The sequence below is a fragment of the Clinocottus analis genome, unplaced genomic scaffold, assembly GCF_023055335.1.
Source record: "Clinocottus analis isolate CAN_PGR_092001 unplaced genomic scaffold, fCliAna1.0.p SCAF_8, whole genome shotgun sequence".
NCBI lineage: Eukaryota > Metazoa > Chordata > Actinopteri > Perciformes > Cottidae > Clinocottus > Clinocottus analis.
In genome coordinates, this window is record NW_027176240.1 from 10253980 (window position 1) to 10274486 (window position 20507).

Below are 20507 nucleotides of genomic sequence, written 5' to 3' on the forward strand. Positions count from 1 at the left end.
AAGAGGAAGGAACTGGAAGAGGCAGAAACCAGGTTTGTCAAAGACAGTAACTTGCTTACAATAGTAAGAACATGTTGTTTGATATTTGAAGTGCCACATTTCTTTCTACGGAGTGAAGACCAAAAATCGGACCTAAAAAGAGAATAAATACGGTGGCTCTGGCACCAAGCACATTTGTTCCCACTGAAGACGAAAACCTAAAAAACGGTCACATTTATATCCTTTCATGAAAAAAAGAAGAAAAAAGGCTAAATATTTGTTCTAAAACACACACACACACACACACACACACTGTTGTATTTAGAAGACTGTGCTTAACATGAATACCAAGTGAGTCGGCTATTTAAAGCAAAACGTGTATGTGGGATTGACTAAAAAATGACTTGAGTCATCAACACGTGTGACAGACTACCACTAAGCAAAAAGATAAGCAATATGATATATTAGGATTTGACTACACAGTTAAAAACAGTACTAACATGTTCACCAGACAAATGATCTACTTTTGTAAAAATGATTTTGTTGCGAATAATCCTCTAATGTAAGGGTCACACAAAGAAACTCAGATCAGAACACGTTGTCATGAAATAAATTAACATTAATATGAGACAATATGTCAAAGCAGTATGAGTCAGATTTGTTACTGATACTTTAAATGGTTCTAGGCCTGCTGTCATGCACACCTGCAGCCTTTCCACCTACTTAGTGGTCATTGTCATACCAGCTGGTCTAAGTGGAAATGTGTCCTGTGTTTACCACACACACACACACACACACACACACACACACACGCACACCATTGTTGCTCCAAAGAGATTTTGACGCACGTTTGCATCCACTAGGTCAAAGTTAAAGCCAGCGTTGCAAATTCTACAATGGAAATGTTTCTTTCTTCATATAGCAAGCAGGCACTGGAAACCGTGGGTTCCCACTGTATGATTATCTTATTGAGTGACATACTTTCCTTCAGGGCAGCATGCATTGGCAATTAGGGACAATCTGCTTTTCCCACAAAGTGTAGATGCTGAGCCCGGATGAATGCTGCGCTTTGTGTTACTATTGTTAACTAGTGAAATATGAAGCTTGCTTCAAATTGATGTGAAGCGGTGTAAAGTTGCATTTGGAGGGCCATCTGAAGTTGTAGCCATCTAAATGTGCGATCGTTTGTAGTTGCGCTGCACTCGAAGAGGCGACTGTAGCGGTGGACTGTGGATGCTCTGCTGGTCTTTGTGGTCTTGGGGCGGCGGTCCGCACTGCACAGACCTGAGGTGTTCCTGCTCGTTCCCGCCGGCAGACGCCCCAGAGACACGCTGTCAAAAACAACCGTGGAAGTTTCTCACACTGTAACCCAGTATTCCCAGGGAAAGGCCTTTGAGAGGAGGGAGGTGGTGGTGGTGGTGGGGGGGAGTCGTTTCCTCCACAACTACACCACTTTGCTGCGCCGCTCCCGAGGAAACCGAGTTCCTGCAGCTCCAGCTGAACAGGGGCCCCCCTCTCTCTCTACTCCACCTGGGGCCTGTGCAGCCTGCTGGGGAGACAAGCGAACGCTCTATAGAGGCTCTCATGTATCAGTTACCTAAAATATCAAACAGCACGTAAGAGGGTGATTGACTTGTTTGTTTGACTTTGGTGGTCAGAAAGATTTCTGGCAAAACTCAAGGATGTGCAAACAGTGAGAATAAGTTCAATTACCCCATAGGTGTGAGGGAAGCTGGGTAATGTGTCATCTGAAGAACTTATCTCTATCGCAGTTTATCACCCAGGAAATTCAACTCTACGCTGCACGATAGTCAGACAATGAAAAAAGCAAAGAATAAATCTTGTACAGTTCCAGAGGTGAACCAAAGTTCAGCAAAGACAGAGCGTTGGTGCTGCTGTGAAGATAACAAGGCCGCAGTGGAGGGATTTACTTACTTAAGATTCTAAAGGTCAAAAGGAGCCTTTTTGGCACAAAACCACGAACATACATTTATAATACATTATTTTGTTTGGGCTGAGATCTGCATTTGTGCCTTATTATGTCTCCATCACCGGCAGGATTGTCCAGAAACAATGCCAAGAGCCAACAAACCCAGACTCCTGACAAGGCTCTGAAAGGCCGACCTGCTGGGACTCTATAGGCATCGTGTGAGGCGGAGCGAGCCGCTTTTGTCATGATAACTACGACTCTGAACTTTTGACATGCACATAGGATGGAGGAGGGTGTAAATGGAAAAGACTGATTTGCCAATGTGCCGATGAGGGAGTGAAGAGAATTTGAAGATTTTGTTAAACTAACAATGAGACCAGTGTAATGCAGGACATGCTTCCATAACCACACCGAGTGGCTTCAGAGGGCAGATTTACATTTTTAAAAAAGTGAGGAAAGGGATGAAAATAGCAACGTGATCAGTGACAAAAACAAACTCCCTTATTACTGACCCTGTCTGCTCCCACTCCTGGAAACTGCGAACCAACACTAAAACGGTCTGATTGTCAGCAGACCGGCCTGTGAGTGCAGCAGCTCTTTGATAGCAGGAATGGGGGTTAAGGAGGAGGGGCTGTGAAGGGGCCACAAAAGCCTTCTGTTTCAGCCCGGGAGTGGGGTTACCTGCTCTGCTCTCTGCGGTGGGGTCTAATTTCACACATATCATGCGCATGCATACACATATGCATGCACATCCAAGTGCAAAACCACTCTTACACACACACACACACACACACACACAGCTGCTGCTGCTGCAGGAGTTTAAGGCGGGAGGAGAGAGTGCATGTGGTTCCTCGGGGGACAAATGAGGTTTGTTTGTCGAGCATTCAGAGCACGACACCAGGACAAAAGAAGCCACATAACCCAAGTACAGGGTGACAGACAGTCATTGTTCTGGAGGAAATGACATGGAGAAGCTGCTGGAAGATGTTTCCTGCTCAGGAGTGTTTATGTGAACCAGCTCTCATTCTTGGTGGGAATACATTTAGCAGCGTCAAAGCTGCAGCACACCTCCATGAAATACTGAAAAAGGAGCAGTGATTTTAAATGGACAAGACAAACGCTGTAAAATAAATGAATGAATCAAGACACACACACACACACACACACACACACACACACACACACACACACACACACACACAGTATGTGCAGGGAGGTAAATCAGATTGAGATTGCTTTAAAGCTAAATGAGCTGCATGAGGCTGTGAAGTAGCATGCTTCCCTGTTGATCATTAATTAATAATCCAGGTCCAGACTGTGTCTGGCTACGCCCATAATCTCTTCTCATAGGAAGTACAACACAGTAAATAATCAAATAAATACACATAGTAAAGTGTCTTAACAGTAACTCAACAGTTGGTATAACAACTACATTCCCCTAAGTCATAAACCAAATGTAATAAAAGGAGTATAGGAGGATCTAAGCGGTAACACAGGCGTTTGAGTAGTAGGTAAAATTGTTAATATTTGTTTGGACAAAGATCTGACGTGGTCGACGCAACAATGACTGTTAAGCTGCTTTAGAACTGGCAGATTACTAAATAACGTTACAATTAGCCTTGTAAATATCTTAACATCGTTAATAGTTGGTTCTTAATTGTACCATTGTTCCCAAGAGATGAAGCACACATCCTCTTGAGTGGCTACAGGCCTGTGGCAGGATCCAGGAAGTATTCACTGGTACTGAAGTGTATGGATTTAATAATTTTAATTAAATGTGCTAATTTTTCAATATGCGTTTGAAAAAGCACAGAAGTCAGCTACAACAGGAAAAAGCAGACACGCTGTAGTGTTAAAATGGACCACTTTACTCTTGCACAACACATCCATAGATCACATTTTCAATATCAAAAATAAAATTGCCTTCTTTGGAGCACGTCTCATCATAATCGTGCCTCTTTTCTAGAACAACCCAAACCAACGCACACAAGTTCAGAGATGGATTTCAAAATGTTAATTTCATGTCTTTACATCAAAGATTCCTTCAGCAGAACGAACACACACTCGTTAAGTTAATCTTTTGGTTGGTGTGTAGTTTCCTTTTGCAGACAAGACGGAGGCTCGTCACAGTAAAACATGAAACCGTGTCGCAGTCGGTGGATGCAGTCAGGAGTTGCCGACAGCAAAAAGGTCCAAGAGAAGCAGAAACCATGCACAGCTGTGTGAGAAAACCCAGCAGAAACCAGTTAAATCAGCCAAACAGAAGAACGACAAACTGAATGTGTCTATGAACACGGTTGTGGTTTAACAGCGGATGTTACCCTTTTCCATCCAAAATTAGTGACTTTTAAATATATATTTTCAATGAATTCTCTTGCACATAAATAGCCTCATTATTGCTCATTAGAAAAACAAACATTTATGAAAAGTACAACTCACACAAACTGGCATTTAAGTCTATGACAAAGCATTTTATTGGCCATAATAATGATAAAGCAATGGCTAAAGAATGTTAGCAACTGAACTTAATTCACGGAAATTTGAAAATAAGCGTTTCAAAGCTTTGCCGTGGTTCAAATTATTCTAGATAAGAAAGGTAACTTCTTAGAACCAAATCTATTGTACACAGAAACATAGTTCAAATTAACACTAGTTCATGAATTCATTTATACATGTAATTAGGAAACAGTAAGTCAAAATAAAACACTGGCAAATTATGCTTGTTTAGTGAATATTTACAAATTTTAAGATAATTAGTATTACAGCGTCATCCATTTTAAACGTCAATCAGTCATTGGCGCCGTTGGTTTGAGACGTCTGAACATTATCGCCAGTAACTTCGTCACCAGCCTCGTCTACTTCAGGGTCCTGAGACAGAAAACAATCAGTGAGTACATCTCCTTTCTGCCACACACTGCACTGCAGTCTAAGCCATTACAACAGTTTAAAACTAAGCCGATACTGATGTTTCTGTGATATTTCAGTAATATTGGCTAATATCTATGATCTCATTCATCTCTAATGCACAATAACAAATTTCATTAACAAGGCATTAATAAAAAAGCCAATTTTAGGGCGTGAAATTGATCGTCCCTCGTGCTTACTATGGTCATTAAAACTTCAAAAAGGCAAAAACAGTTTTAAGATCCAGCAGTGATTCAGCCTGAGAGAGGACGGAAGACACTCCTCTTCCTTAGAATTACAATTTTGTAACGAGCCGCTGTTGTAATTTGCCTCAGAGGGCTTTACGATCTGTATGTGTAGGCTATACTAAATACATATAATTGACAAACATCACACAGCCCTTTCTGTAAATATCTGAATAAAGACACAGAGCCTGAACAGTATGTTTGAATGAGTTAAGTCTCGTTTTCACTTATTTAAATCTTGCACCTTTTTCAGCACTGCCAGCAGCTCTTTGACAGTGGACGTCAAGGTGTTGGACGTCTTGCTTATCTGGTCGAGGTAGATGTTCTTCTGCTCGTCAGCAGCCTTGAGAGTCTGCTCCGTGCTGCTCAGTGTGGTTTTCACCTCCTCCAGCTCATTGGACAAGGCTAAGTTGGCTTGCTCCACCTGAGCTTTAATCTTTGAATCTTCATCTGGATTGAGACACAACAGAGAGTCAGATGGAGGATTAGAATGACGACGGGTCAGCGATTAGGCACAGAGAAGCAACATTAGGTCATATCATACTTTTTTACTTCTTGAACTTAATTAAATAGCATCGAAACTGAACATTTGTTTTTTTAAGCTGCATAACAGTCTTAGCAACCAAATCCCTTTTTGTCATTAATACAGTAAATCAACATGTTTTGACACTTTCGTTGTTGAGCTAGCTAACTAGCCTGCTAAATTATGCAAATCCATTAACGTCTCTTTCACTTTGTCGACCAGTTTGAGGAACTTGGGGATTTAGTTAAAGACAACGTTGTTGGAAAGCCTCCCAGAGACGAATCCTTGTTAAGAAACCAAAGAGGTTTGACTCCGTCAGAATGTTGACTAAATGTCGCCCTAATGCTGTGTTCACACCAAATGAGACACAATTTTGACGTGCGACCAGATTACATGCAAAGTCAATACACAGACGTAACAGGTCGCGAAGACACAAATTTTTCCAGCGGGTGGCATGAACAGACGCTGTTGTGGGACTACGGATGATATTATAAACCCAGACACGATGGAGTTTAAAGTGCTGACGTATATTTACACAACAAGTATCAAGCGGAACTTGTGGTTATTTCCATGGTGGATGGCGGAAACGGTAACGATAAGCCAGACGCAGTTCCTGGAGGAGTCGGTGAAATTCACTGAGCTGTGTGCGGCTACGGATGGTGTTATCAACCTAAACACGAGGGCGTCCGATGGTCCCACGTTTTTGTGACTTCCACAACAAGTGGTTATTTCTTCCATAGTTGATAGCGGAAAAGTTTGGTCTTTTCCTTGAGAGAAGCGACAGAGATAAGCCACGCCCCCATTGTTGTGGCGTGGTTATTCACGCTGCATTTGGTGTAAACACCTTTTTTTCACTTGCGTGAGTAAACTGAAGCGGAAGACGCAACGTGAAAATTTCCGTTGTGTTTGGTGTGAACGCAGCATAACAGGAAGCATCCTTGTGTTCATCACTATAACCTGCTGATAACCCGACGACCACAAATAAGCTGACGAGGTTTAAAATCAAACCCGTTTAAGCTTGTACTTTGTATGTAGCAGTTGTGAGTAATGTGCCAGTCCACATTTCAGAAATCCCAGAAGGAAGAATACTGAATTAAGTGAGACTGGGCTTCTTTGTAGCAAAGCTCAAATTGAGCCAGATCATCGTCCAGAGGGACTTCTGACACAGAGTGTAGCCTGCAACTCAATAATAACAATACAGTTAAAATCATACCCATTTTGGCATCCTGCATCATGAGCTTCTGTTCTATTTCCTCTCTTGCTTTCTCACTCTTCTCCAGTTTCTGCATCATGCTGCCAATGTCCACCATAGCTCCATTATACACGATCAGATTTCCAGACTCAGTGGCCTCGGACTGCACACAAGCTTTAGAAGCAGGAAGTAGTGCTCGGTTACCTGACAGAGATGGATAAAAAAAAAAAAAAAACATTTTTATTAACAAGGAAAAAAGTCTCTGCAGCAGCCCTTTGCTTTATGATAGCTGTAGCTTAAATTTATGACACGTTCAATGTCATTTTAGATTTATAAATTCTGCACATTCATGGTAATAAATCAGTGATAACAACACACCTGTGAGGTTTTCAATTTGAGCTTCATCAAAGGAAGGAATAGGTTCATCTTTCCCTCTGTCTGTCAGTTTACGGTAGGAACAGGACTCTCTGACCACCGGCTTGTTCAACAGCTTCTTTATCTGTAAACGGATGCGACAGGAAGTGAATAAGACAAGAGACTAAGTATCAAGGAGGCACAGATTCACAAACCATCCAAAACAACATTTAGGTCTGTGTGTGAGAGCACCTGAGCACGAGAAAGGTGCAGTCCCAGTGTGTACAAGATCTCCTCCAGGTCTCTCTCCAGCAAATAGCCACAGTGGCTCTGATCAAAGTAGACAAATGCCATCAGCAGCTCCCTGTTGTGTGTGACCATCTGCTTCTTCTCCTGGTGAAACAACAATCACCACATTTATACCGACAAGCACAATTATGCTTCATCAATGTCTTCATAGTATGCCTAAATCAAACAGTTAATAATTAAACATTTAAACATGAAAAGTGATTATTTTTTAAAGATCAATGCTGTCAGATAAACAGTGATAAGAAAGCAAACATCAGAGGAGCTGCAGCCCACCTCAGGTGAGCCGTGAGCATGGACTGTATATGAAAAGTGGATGTAGTGATTTCCCCCATTGATTTGTAGTAACGAAGCATCGAGTTAAAAACTTAGCAATTAAAGTGACCATATTTGGACTGCGGAGGAGTGACCGGCTCTGGTCAGGTAGCGCGCTCTCAAACAAAAGCTAGCCCACCCTAAAGCATACTCCCCTGTATGGCCTGTTTGACTCTAAATGGACCATAATTTACTAAAAGAACATCATGCTGTATTGAAGAACACTTGAAACTAGCGATTGAGAACAAACTCATGTTTAACGTTTTTACTGAGGTAATAATTTAGGTGAGAAATGTGGGGTCATTTTCTCAGACTTCTCTACAATCAGACTTCTTTTTACAACCGGTCGCTGCCCTCTGATGGCCAGCAGAGAGAATGCAGGTTTAAGACACTTTACAGAACCAGAGGTTGATGACTGGCTGACACAGAGTTGTTGTTATCGTCGGCGGTAACCCTCTTAATTGGAAACAGACGGACATAGGAACTTGCATTTATTCACAGACAATTAAACTGTACACACACACACACTGTACTGCTACGCTTACAGCTATAACTTTACTGCTGACTACTCCATACTCATTATGTCACACGCGCTCTCTTTCACAACCGAAAACTCGCTGACGTTGCGCCATACTTAAAAAAAAAGTTGCGGAAACCCTGACAGAGCGCCAGGATAGCAACCTTGTCCCTAAACTAAGAGACTTGCTGCAAAAGTACCTGCGTGTATTCACGACAAGGCACACAACAACATTCTGCTTCCTCTTAAACAAATTAACTGTAGACTCAGTTGCCTGTTTTACACATGAACTGCAGCTGGCAATAAATATTTTAACTATTTGTGCATCAGGAGATTGTTGCAGCTGGGCAGCTCCCCTGCATGCAAGCCACCAATTTTAAACTGTTAATTATCGGTTAACAAGTGTCAGCCATCAGTCAAAAGAAAACTTTGCACAACCGACCAACCTTGTCTTTAGAGGACCTCTCTTTTGACGACTTGCGGTCATCCTTGCGGTCTTTTCTGTCTCTATCAGTGGAATCGTCATCATCCTTATCTAAGAAATATCAAAAGCAGTATTGACTTGTAAAGTGGTTGAAAAAGGTTGAACAAGTAGCAACACATCTTGTAATGTATTATTACGTTGTGTGGCTGTAAATACAAGAAACATTTTTCCAACAAAGGAAAGCCAGGTTTTTCTCCGCTTAAGGGCTCAGAAAACATGGAAGTGTTATCCATCACAGGTTTAGCATGGTGCACGATTTGTTATTGTTGGCCAAATCATATTGTGGAAAATAAAAAAAAATATCAATTGAGTTGTGTTCAAAGAAAATGTGCAATACCGTCGTCATCATCCTCCTCTGCATCTTCAGCCTCCATGGGGTCATATTCTTCAGCATTGGCTGTGCTGCAATCATCTTCGTTCTCCTCTTCATCTCGAGACAACTCCTTTTTCACAACTTTGTCATCGCACTGAAAACACAAGTCAGTCATACACAAAAGCATGAAAACTCACATCATTTGTCAGGCAAAAGACAGACTGAGAAGATCAGATTGGTTTAAGAGGCTTGCCTTCTTCTTTTCCTCCTCATCCTCTTTAGTCTTCTTTACTGCTGGTTCTTCATTTTCCTCTTCTTTTTCCTTCTTCACTTCCCGCTTCTCCATCTCCTTCTTGACTTTCTTCTCCTTTTCCTTCTTGTCATCTTTGTTAGGAAAAGCAGCCAGGACTTTATATATGCGGTAGCCAAAATCTCTCTGTAGCATCTCGTTAAACAGCTCAGCGAATAAGGAAACCTGGACAGAAAAAGGTTGCAGTTTAAGAAAAAAAATAATATAAAAAAGAAAAAATGACACATTCAGCTTGCATTATGTATTGTATATGTAAACTGTAGACTTCTTTCATCTTCTTGAACAGAGCATAAAACTGTGACCAGTGATTCTCACCTCAAAAGAGTGCTCCTTGTTGTCTTCCAGTCTGTAGTCTAACAGCACACTCAGGGACATGACACTGCAATCAAATTTGCCATTCTTGGCTGCCCAGTTTGGGTGTACGATGATGGTCGGCTCATCAGGGAGAATGTAGCGCCTTTCTCTGCGCTGGCGCTCAAGCTCCTCCTGCTTCTTCTTTTCCTCCTCCTAACAGTGAAGAATACATGCAATTTATTCAGGATTAACCGTATTAGGTTTTGAAATATTGAAAAGACTGGCTAGAAATTGCCTATCAATTAACAAACACAAGTTATCTAATAAAATCCTCTGTACCTCTCGGTCTTCCTCAGTGCGAGATGGTTGCTCTTCCTCAGCAACCTTTATCTCAAGTTTCTCTGGTTCTTGGGACTCCTCCACCTGCTCCTCCACCTTCAGCTGCTTGGTAAGACGAGCAATCAGCTGCGACTTCAACCCCTTAGAGCTCAGAGAGCGACAATCAAGCTCTTTGCGCAGGTCATTTACCTACAAGGGGAAAAAAAAAAATCACAATATATAATAATGCACAATATATAATGCACAATATGTAATAATGAACATTTGTAAGGTCCAAAAATGAATTTAATAAATTCACTCCATGTCCGTGTTCCTAGCTCTATCAGCGTGTCAAAGCTTTCTCCTTGAATCTTACCTTCATTGATTTCGGGTCAAGTTTAGCCCAGTGAGTGGGAATACTGACGTCCTTCGCTTCATCGTCTTCCTTCTCTTCTTCCTCCTTGATGGGAAATCATAAAGATAGAGACAGGCAGAGAGACAGAAAGAGGTGGAAAAGCAGACAGTCAGTACACTGCTTGTGGCCTTTGTGTGCTTTAAAGTTGATCCGTGCAAGAAGCAAGGTCACATCTGTCTTTCATTGTCTCGTCCTAGCGAGCTCTCGACTGTGTTTAAGTCCACTGCTACTGAAGCGTACACAGGGAAGCTCTCTAGCTCTTAAAAAAACCAACAGAAATGCCCACCAGCAGCCAATCAATCAATCTGTGGAACACAAAAAAAGGTAAAAAATCAATGAGAGGTGTGTCCAAAAGGTGTGGAGGTACATCAGGTGAACTGAAGCTGGTCTCCAAACGGAGTGAGGATAGGGTGGCCCTAACATGGTCTATGACTGGGTACTGGTCATTTATGGGTTTTATACACCTACGTCAGATAGGAGCCATCTGTCCAACCAACTGCCCTGGAAAAACCAAAGTCTACATATAGTCCAAATGAGAATGTAAAATCCAACAAGAACAGACAGAACAGGACTTTAGGGAGGTTTTCTTTTTTGAATTCAGACATCAAATTGATGTAGAAAATCATATAAAAATACACATTTCTACAACACACACATTTACACACAACTGACTCCACAGATTCCAGTGCAAAGAAACATTTTAGATCCCAGCGTCAGAAAATCAGAACTGGCTCAAATTTCAATAACTATTTTAAGATCATCGTTAAACCAATTTCGTAAGCACCCACATTTAAAGCAGGTTAAGCAAGTATTATTTTAAATAATGCACAACAAAATACCAAGTTTAGCTTGAAGGATTTTACCAAGATTAGCACCCAAATATGAGGCGTTTGAGAAACTGGAAGCTGTTTTATCAGTTGTGATCGGGGCCTACACAACACGACCTAGTCTCACTGCTTCCACTGTATGTGTCTGCTGGATGTGAGGGAAGGTGGATGTGCTGATGGAGGACTGGAGGAGTTGGAGCAGAGGAGAAGGGACAGGTGGAGGAGTAAACAGAAGACGCCTAGGTGAGGTTTGGTGGAACAATAATCTGACTTGTGTGTCTGCGTGAATGGTGAGGTGTGCCTTGTGTGTGATGTTTATCTGGGGTTTGTTTTTTTGTAATTCCTGTGCCTTCCTGTGAGAAGCGGAAATGAGAAGAGAGGGATTAGCGGTTCAGTGCCTGTTCTCCATCCGCCTCCTTTCGCTCAGCCGACAGCTTCTCAGCCAGCTGCTCCCGAAGTCGCCGTGACAGCACCTCCCACTCTGAGCGGGTAGGAAGACAATGCCAAACATCCGGAAGAAACAAAACCACTGTCTCCACATGAGCAGGGACTGTCCGCCCCTTGTGTGTCTCCTCCGGCCGATGATAGCGAATCTCTGCAAAACGATACCTGTCGCAAAGGAAGAAGGTGCATTGGAAAGAAACATTTTGGTCAGGGCACAGTATAAAAGGCAAGCCTTGCTAAGGCGAGCCTTCTACAGCTTACTCCCTCCCATGAGCTCACTGAATGATTGTACATATCATTACAGTGAGCCGTCTCCCACACAACACAGTATAGACAAATGGACCCAGTCTGCAGCTCTCCAACTGTTGTCACAGGTTACGGCAGCCATTTTGAGAAAGTTGACGGACAATCACATGAAATAAATCACATCCCCAAATTCATCCCCATTAACAACTTCAGCCAATTATGGATGAGTGTTTTGCATTTAACCTTGGATACACGTTACGCACTACATTTGGGTGGTGCAAAGAGAGACAGAATCAACAGGACAGTGAAAGCCAGTTAAATATGTAAGATATTTAACAGGAAGAATAGAAAAATTAATTAAAAAAACAACGTAATGGTAGTGTCTTCTGGTCCAGGCTACTGCTTCCAGCCACAGTCCATGTGTTTGGTTTTGCATCACAATGGAATATGCATATACTTTATATGTATAAAGAGTGTGACAGAAAGAGAGAGCCAAGACGACAACACACAAAAAACCCAAAAAGAACACTGCACAACACAATAAATAATGGTAAACAATAGGCAGCAAATTAACAATACATTAATCATTAATATAAAAAAGAAAACACATAAATATCAAATCTGCAACACGTTGAGGACGAGATTTTGTATAGAAGTAGTCAAAATTATGCAGCATGTTACAGTTATTTGGTTTCAACTGAAACAATTAAAAAAAACAAATATCAATTAGGATAGCAGCTCTTACCACTGAGTGCACAGACTAAGATCTATGCCTGTGAGTGCCTTGCAACAGCGTATGGCTGTCTTTATAAGGACCGAGGGATCGTTCTCTGGGTCAGCTCCATCCAGAGAGGGAGACCAGTGGCCACCAATGGCCATGGCCTCATCTTTACCTCTCATTCCCACCAAAAACTAAAGCAGAAAGACAGACGGGTACAAAAGGAGAGCCACAGAGTAGAATAGGTTAGATGAAAATAGGGAAGGACAACATTGATGAGAGGTGTGGAGGTTTGGAAAGAGCAAAAAAGAGACAAAAAGAAAGACAAAAAGGTCAACAGCTTGTTCAAATAATCCTACCTCTGAGGATCCACAGCCCACAGATAAAAACAACACACATGAAAGCCAATGTCAGCTTATGTGCATGGCACATGCATGGACAATGTGTGATCAGCGTTTCCCATACCATTATTTAGTAAAAACTAAATATTAGTTATTTTTGAACATATAACTTTATTTGCATTATTCTAACAAAGTGATAGCACATTGTATTTGTTTTGTCTGATGGAGCAATCTGCTTTACTTTAAAGTGATCGCAATGTTCTATTATTCTTAAACGCAAAGATGGAGGCGTCAAACATTTTGTTATTGCAATAAAAATTTAGCATGGACCATTTTGTTACAACTTTTTCGAGGCAGTGGGACGTGAACATTTTTCTTATTTCAAAGTGGGTGTGGCAGAAAAAAATAGGAGAATCACTGCTGTGAAGCTGTAGACTTAGGGGAAAAACTGTTGATGTACCTTTACGAGTCTAGCAGGATGTTGGAAGGAGTCTTTGACTTCCTGCGAGTCCTCTGCCAGAGCACAGGACTTGTGATAGAGCTCCTCGATACTGGGGTTAGCCAATAACATCACCTGATTATAAAGAGAACACACTACAGTTATTATCCTTTAAATAGTACACAATCAATCCCTATTTTAATTTCCATTCATTGTTTGAAATCAGAGCCAATTGCATACATTATTGACGGAATTCTTTATTTAAAAAATGTGAGTTTTTTGGTAGTATCAAACTGCATTGCTGTTACATGATAATTACGGGTATGCATTTGTCATTGGCAGTCATACCTTAGCACTGTAGGTGTGGTTGGCATCAGGAGGGTCAAGCACAGCTGTATTCTTGACTAACGGATCCACCTCTTTGTGCAAGATGTGGAAGTTGCAGGAATTACTCAACTGGAAGGGTCTTGTTAGAGGGAAGGCATCCACCCAGGTGAAGACAGCATTAAAGAAGTCGCTAGGAATGTAGAGGCTCTGATAGCGCCTCCTCAGCTCCATCATGTCACAGTTGGAACTGGAGAACCCACAGAGGACAGTTAAGACCCCCACAACACAAACCAGGACATACTGTTGACTACCACGGTGGGGGTCGGAATCCACATGCAGGCTGGGGGATCATTTCTGGGGGTCCCAAGAAATAAAATAATAATAATAACATACTCGAGAACTTTTTTTGCATTATATTGCTTGTACTAGTGATATAACTTGCCTTAGAAAAGATTATTGTATTTAATGTTTGTGCCTGCACACGAGTTTCTGATCTGGGATTTCCAGCAAGCCAGTGGAAGGGAAAAGTCCACAGATACTGGAGCACATTGGATAATGTCTAGGTACTAGCTTTCAAACAAAACAAAATCTTGGCTTTTGCGGGATACAAAATGGTTGATAAGCACTGGACTATCACACCACTGACACGTTGACATACAGTACAACACTTCACCGATACATTTCAGAGAAAAAATGATCACCTTAAACACGAAAAAGATTATACTCACCCATCCAAGCTGAACTTGGAAAACTGAACGGTGTAGCGAGGAACCGCCCTGCGAGGTCGCCGAGGTGAGCGGTCACGTCTGGGAGAGCGATCTCTGGAACGTTTGCGCGTGGGCGAGCGCTCTCTCGACCGCCTGCGCTCACGATCTCGGTCTCGACTGAAAAATTGATGAGGAAACACACTAAGATGAATAACTTATGCTGAAGGCTTATTTTAGAGAGAAATATTCAATTATTTGAAGCGATATCTATCAGCATCTCACTTGCGTTCCTCTTTAGGCCTGAGGATGAGCTCAGGGCCTCTGTCATTGCGACTGGGGAAACGAGGTGGCGGCTCAATTCGTCGGACAGGCTGCGGCTGTGGCATAAGTCTCACTGGGGGCTGAAGCAGACCCCCTGGAAACACATCTAGAAACCAGGGAAAAAACATTTCTTCAACACCAAACCACAAAGACAGCTTTGATTTGGTCAATGTTCCAAAACAGCTACATAGCTACTGGTGATCAACATCACTTGTCTGACTGCTTCATATCGGATACTCGATCAATTCAATCTCTCTGACAAGTATTTCACCTTTGGGTGGAGGCTGTGGTAGCAGAGGCTGAGGAGGGTTTTGGAGGAGAGGGGCCAAAGAGGCCGCAGACAGTTGGGCCTGCAGGAGGGAAGGAGGCGGAGCCTGGGTTGGAATACTGAATGTATTTGGGGGAGGTAGCGACTGCATCATAGGGGGTGCTACCTTCATCATGTTCGGAGGTTGAGGCATGCTCTAGAAAAAAGAGAAAAGAAAAGTGTGCATAAATTCAAAAGCCAAACCAAAACAGTTTTTAATTAAAATGGCAACGATTGCTCAACATGTACTGTATAAAATCTTCACTTGCTGCGTGAAAGAAAAAGCTGGGAAAGTTCAGCATCTTGCTCATTGCTTCCAACGGAAAAAAAGTTGCTAAAATCAAAATTTAGACCTTTTGGCTGAATAGAACTGGTAGAACCAAAAGGCCACACAGACCCCACATTCAGAAATATCAACTCAACAAAACACTATTATGACAATTACATATTTCTCACTGCTTGGTAAGGCACTGATTGAGTGATACTTTCTAAGTGGTGGGCCGTCAGGTTCTTTTAGGCCTTCTCTGAAGGCCTTCTCTGAATTAAAAGTTATAACTATTTTATAATGTGATTTATTTATTTTTTAAATACATTATGTATTATAATAATAATAATAATAATAATAATATATAATTAAAATATAATATTTTTTGCATATTAGCTTATTTTGTCATTGCACAGCTGCATTCATCTGTTCCTCTGCTTCTTCAGGTCTCTTGAGGGCCTTGTTTGGACCCGTTTAACAGCATTTTTTATCCAATCACATTTCACTTCATCTATGTAGGAGTAGCCTGGTTAAAATACATGCAAGAGCCTTCGCAAGACCCTAGACGTGTGATTGGTCACAGAGCCTGCGTGCCCATTAACATGCACTGTGATTGGTCAGTGTAGCTACAATCTCAAACCTAGAAGCTCGAATATCAGGATTTACTGATGACCCCTTTCCCACAGAGGTTTACCAAAAATAAAACTGTATTAAAGCAGTGTCTCTGAGGTGAAAAAATGTTCCTTAGAATAAAGACATGTATTACTAAACCACTACAAAGTGTGGCTCCATCCATTTGGTAAGGACAGCAAACTAAAAAAAGCAAAAACTGCAGTTAAGAATAGATGCAACTATAGTTATAGTTTAACATGAACACGTAGCAAGAAAGCCGGGAAACAAGTCACACAAAGTAGGGAGAAGGACCAACAAAGTGCGTGATTCAGGTCTGGGGGGTTACATTTTGTCTGTTGTCCAAAGGGTGCATGTCTGAGTAGCGCAGCTGCATTCCTGGGTCAGTGTAAAGATTGCCGAGCTGTGGAGAAGCTTGAGGTAAAGGCTGCTGCTGATGCTGCTGCTGCTGATGCTAGAAGGAATTGAGAACACAACAGTCAGTTAAAGACAGAGGTACGGATATCAAATCTGACAAAAAAAACAACATATATTAAGACTCTGCTCAGGCTTAGCCAGATGAACTGTCCAAGATTTAAAGTGCACTTGTGGATCTCACTTCTGGAAATAATTATAAACAGAGATGTTGCCATTTCCACCATTAACCTCTGTCACAGACATAAGACAGCAAGAGTACCAATGTTTGGCGAGATCAAAAAAGCCAAAGCCTGAAATTAACTAAAGCAAACGAAAGATTAGACTGGGTGCAATTTTTGTGGAACCTTTGTTCACATTTAGTGTAGCTCAATGAATCATTTCAAATTTGCAAAAGAATCCTTGTTATTACACTGTAAGTATGAATTAAATAATCAAACAAAGTATGTGTCTATTAATTTTTGAACAAATGCAGTGGAACTTGTTTATACTGAGCTGATAGTCCTTATAATAATACCAAATATCTAAATAGGAATACCAGCTCAAGCAGAAAACCCTCAGTTTGTATAAATGTACCCAAGAATGTCACCCTTACTGAGGAATTGAGTGCAACCTCTGAGTATTCTCACCGACTGGTTTGCTAGCTGAGGTAAGGTCTGGATGCGCTGAGCGTTCCACTTGAAGGGCATGTTCGGGTTGTAAACAGCTTCCACTAGAACCCTGTCCCCCACCTGAGGAGTCTTCCCTTTTACAGCACTGAAGAGACACACACAAAAAAAAGTGTTCCAACAACTCTATATGTCAAGCCACATCAGTTTTTCAAAAGACGTATGTATCTTTTGGAATCATTTTCCATTTAAAGGGTATTGACAAAGGCAATACCCTTGCCTTTGTCTGGCATGAGAAAAAAGCAGTGTCAAAGTAATGCATGTAATACAGAAAAATATTCACCATATTACTCAACCAACACACTTAAAAGAAATAGTAGTTGGAAAAGGCACTGTATTTTACCTAAGCTGAAAGAAGACATCTTCATCTACAAAGCCAAAAGTGTCATGTAGCTTGTTGACGACGCCAGTAAAAACTCGCTGCTTTTGTGGCTGCGTCTGCTGTTGATGACTTGAACGTGGTGTTGGGTAGGACACGGTAATCTGGGCTGTCTGCTGGGGGTTGGACATGCTTAGGCTGGTGGGCAAGGCGACGGGGGGCTGAGGTAAAAGAAAGAAGGATAAACATTTTTAAAAACCACTACTGTGAATACACTTTGGTTGAATGTGAAGCAGTAAATACCATGGCCACTCAAAGACAGCAATAATGCAAAGAGAGACATTTTGATAGCAAATAAAGATGTAAACAGATTGGCAACTAATCTAGGCATGGATGGCTTTGAGGGTTTTCTTCTTCTACACCTTCCCTATTGCTTAATGCATGCCGAGGTGGAATCCATTATCATGATATGCCTGTAAAAAAAATCAAATAATTGTAGATAACAAATGTGTTTTTGTTTGCATATTACCTGAGGAATCAGTGCCTGTTGAGGCTGGGGAAGCTGTAAAGAAAAAGAAAATACCAAGCGTGAACATTTTGTTAACTTGGTATCACAGATTTAAATGTACAGACTTTTATAATTTCCTGAACTATGTCAAAGGGATTTTACCCGCAGAGAGATAAAGCTTAAGGCATTTAAATGTACTGCTCTATGACCAAACCTGCGATTATCTAATTAGTGTGTAGGATTTAGTAGCATCTAATGGTGAGGTTTCAAATTGCAACCAAATGAATACCTCTTCCCTCCCTTTTCAACAACGGTGGCCATACAAAAAAAATGCCAATGTCATTTATGTTGTTTAGTTTAAACCAACCAATATATTTTCCAAGGCAAGTATGAGCAGAGGACTTTCCATAATGAAGTGTGAGACAAAGCAAAATGAGCCTATGTTTCACCTGATGAGGTACATTGTACAGTTGTTGTTGAGGGGGTTGCTGCTGCTGCTGCTGCTGCTGCTGCTGCTGCTGCTGTTGTTGTTGTTGTTGTTGTTGTTGATGCTGCTGCTGTTGTTGCTGCTGTTGCTGATACTGCTGGAGGGCTGTATTGAGTTGAGACTAGAGACGTTACAAAGGACATAGGAGAGATTAAGGCCTAGGATCACTGCAAGAAGCATGAATTGCAGAGCGTGCTTAGGACTCCATCGCTGTGACTGACCTGCTGTAGTGCTGCTGCTGCGGCAGCTGCTGCAGCCTGCTGCTGCAAGGCAGCATTTTGCTGAGACAGCTGATAGTTTGCAGCAGATTGGTTGCTGAGAGAGGCTGCAGCCAAGGCTGACTGTTGAGAGTAAACAGACGGGGATGCTCCCAGAAGAGATGGCTGCTGCACACCAAGAGCTGCAATTAAGTAAAACAAGGCCCCAAATTCAGTGGGGTGTGGAAACATCACAATGAATGGGCAACGTTGGTGTAAAATCGAATGGGGCTGATGATGTGATGACAAAAGTAAAAGACAGTATAACTCCATATGATATGTGTGTCTCTACATGAGAGAGTGAATGAAGCTGCCCAGAATCCCTGAGTTGCTTTACTCACAATGCAGGCTATTGAGGTCAAGGGACGGTCCTGAGTGGCCCGGCTGGGACACTGCTGCAGCAGCAAATTGAGTCGCCCACGGCGGGTTCTTCTGTCCCCCGAATTGGGCCATGACTCACTCACGTTCAAGGCAGTCTCTCTTTACCCGGCCAATAACTGTCACTGGAAACATAACCAAAGAAAAAAAAAATACATGGAATGAAGCATATTGGTAGGAAGTCAAATAGACAGGTAAAAAGTATTTTGATAGTTGGTGTGCCCTCAAATGAAAACACAAAACGGTGAAATACATTTCAAAGATAACACAAGGCTTTGCTATATTAACAAACATGAAGGTATATCTCAGTGCAAAATTAAAAATATATGAATCCCAAGCAGCTAATTTGGAATGCGTCACGGTTTACTTTCTAATACTCTAACCTATGTTATACAGAGACGTCTGCATTAGTAGTCAAAGAAGCCAGCAAAGCAACAATTAGCACTAAAGCAACATGTTCAATGTGGCATCATAGCTTGATGAGAAACAGAGCAAACTGTACAAAAAGACATAACATGTACCATTACATATGAAAGAAACCACTATTGAGTTGTTTACAGACTGGACGAGCCTCTAACGACAATATTATTGTTAAACAATATGTTAACATTAAAATGACACAAATAATAAATAATGACAAGTTAGTCATTCGAGAGCACACATTACACGTACTGTCAAAACCTGTCAAAAACTAACTAATCTACGGACCTTGAATGCTCCGTAGATTAGTTAGTAGCTAGGTTAACGTTAGCTGCTTACAAAGACAGGCTCAACAGCCGTTAGCTACTAGCGCTCACTGACAGTGGGCTCGCACAGGCAGCTAACAAGCTAATACGTACATCTACCCTGATATTGCCATTGCTGTTGCTAATTCTTGTTAACTACATTTTTTTTAAATCCGAAACATCCGTAACACGTATTTATTATGGATCGGTCCACATTGCGACATCAAAGCGTAGCCCGGCTACTGGAAGACTTATGACACTCGTAGCGTTATATTGCTAGCTAGCGAACGCTTAGCATTTGGACGTCGTTAGCTTTGTTGAGATTAGCCTCGTGCTTGATTTGTTATCGAAAGCGAGGCCCGAACCAACGTCCGCTGTCTGACCAGTGGCGCTAAATAGCCATTGTTTTTAAAACAGTAAAAACACACAGCAAACACCGTAAACTCTACTATCAATTGCACGTTAAACGTCCACAATAACTAGCGTTGTAGAGTTTTTTGTATAATTAAACATTGTCAACAGAGCTCGCTTACCGCTGTCCTGCGCCGGCCAATGTAGACATGAACTGCGCATGCGCGGACGGAAAGGCGACTGTTATCGGCAGCCGTGATTTATTGAAAAGTGGTTAATTCGTATTGTCAAACATATTGTTGCTGTCCCTGTCTGCCCTTTCCTATAGATTAGAAGTACGACTATTTAATAATCATTAAGTATGAATTTTAAATTCACAATTTTTAGCTTTCGTTCCTTTAACAACACTAGTTACGCGAGTCTTTTTTT

General features: G+C 41.6%; 1 protein-coding gene across 5 annotated transcripts; it reads right to left on the minus strand.

Annotated features, from left to right (window-relative positions):
• Positions 1-3775: 3775 nt before the first annotated feature.
• ccar1 (cell division cycle and apoptosis regulator 1) lies at positions 3776-20323 on the minus strand. Of its 5 annotated transcripts, XM_068567768.1 has the most exons (27): positions 20261-20323; positions 18966-19127; positions 18589-18767; positions 18330-18488; positions 17902-17934; positions 17397-17593; positions 17015-17141; positions 16300-16425; positions 15204-15233; positions 15041-15119; positions 14731-14875; positions 14470-14649; positions 13763-13988; positions 13436-13549; positions 12662-12828; positions 11625-11835; positions 10361-10444; positions 10006-10194; positions 9688-9879; positions 9316-9537; positions 9087-9216; positions 8712-8800; positions 7380-7520; positions 7152-7272; positions 6795-6977; positions 5303-5508; positions 3776-4777 (listed from the first exon to the last, which is right to left on the minus strand). In XM_068567768.1, the coding sequence occupies exons 2-27, from the start codon at positions 19075-19077 to the stop codon at positions 4697-4699; spliced, it is 3723 nt and encodes a 1240-aa protein (XP_068423869.1). In that variant the 5' UTR covers positions 19078-19127; positions 20261-20323; the 3' UTR covers positions 3776-4696. The 5 variants fall into 5 exon arrangements, with proteins under 5 accessions (XP_068423869.1, XP_068423868.1, XP_068423867.1 ...); XM_068567767.1 differs by having other exon boundaries at positions 14470-14625; positions 15041-15233; XM_068567766.1 differs by having other exon boundaries at positions 15041-15233.
• Positions 20324-20507: the final 184 nt, after the last annotated feature.

What these genes read in the sequence shown, in the direction of transcription:
- ccar1 (XM_068567766.1), bottom strand. Translation starts at nt 19,077, where the DNA reads ATGGCCCAATTCGGGGGACAGAAGAACCCGCCGTGGGCGACTCAATTT. An exon ending in TCCAAGTTCAGCTTGGATGG is followed by an intron (nt 13,989 to 14,469) that starts GTGAGTATAATC and finishes TGGGTTCTCCAG; the next exon opens with TTCCAACTGTGACATGATGG. An exon ending in CTTAGTCTGTGCACTCAGTG is followed by an intron (nt 11,836 to 12,661) that starts GTAAGAGCTGCT and finishes CCTTTGCGACAG; the next exon opens with GTATCGTTTTGCAGAGATTC.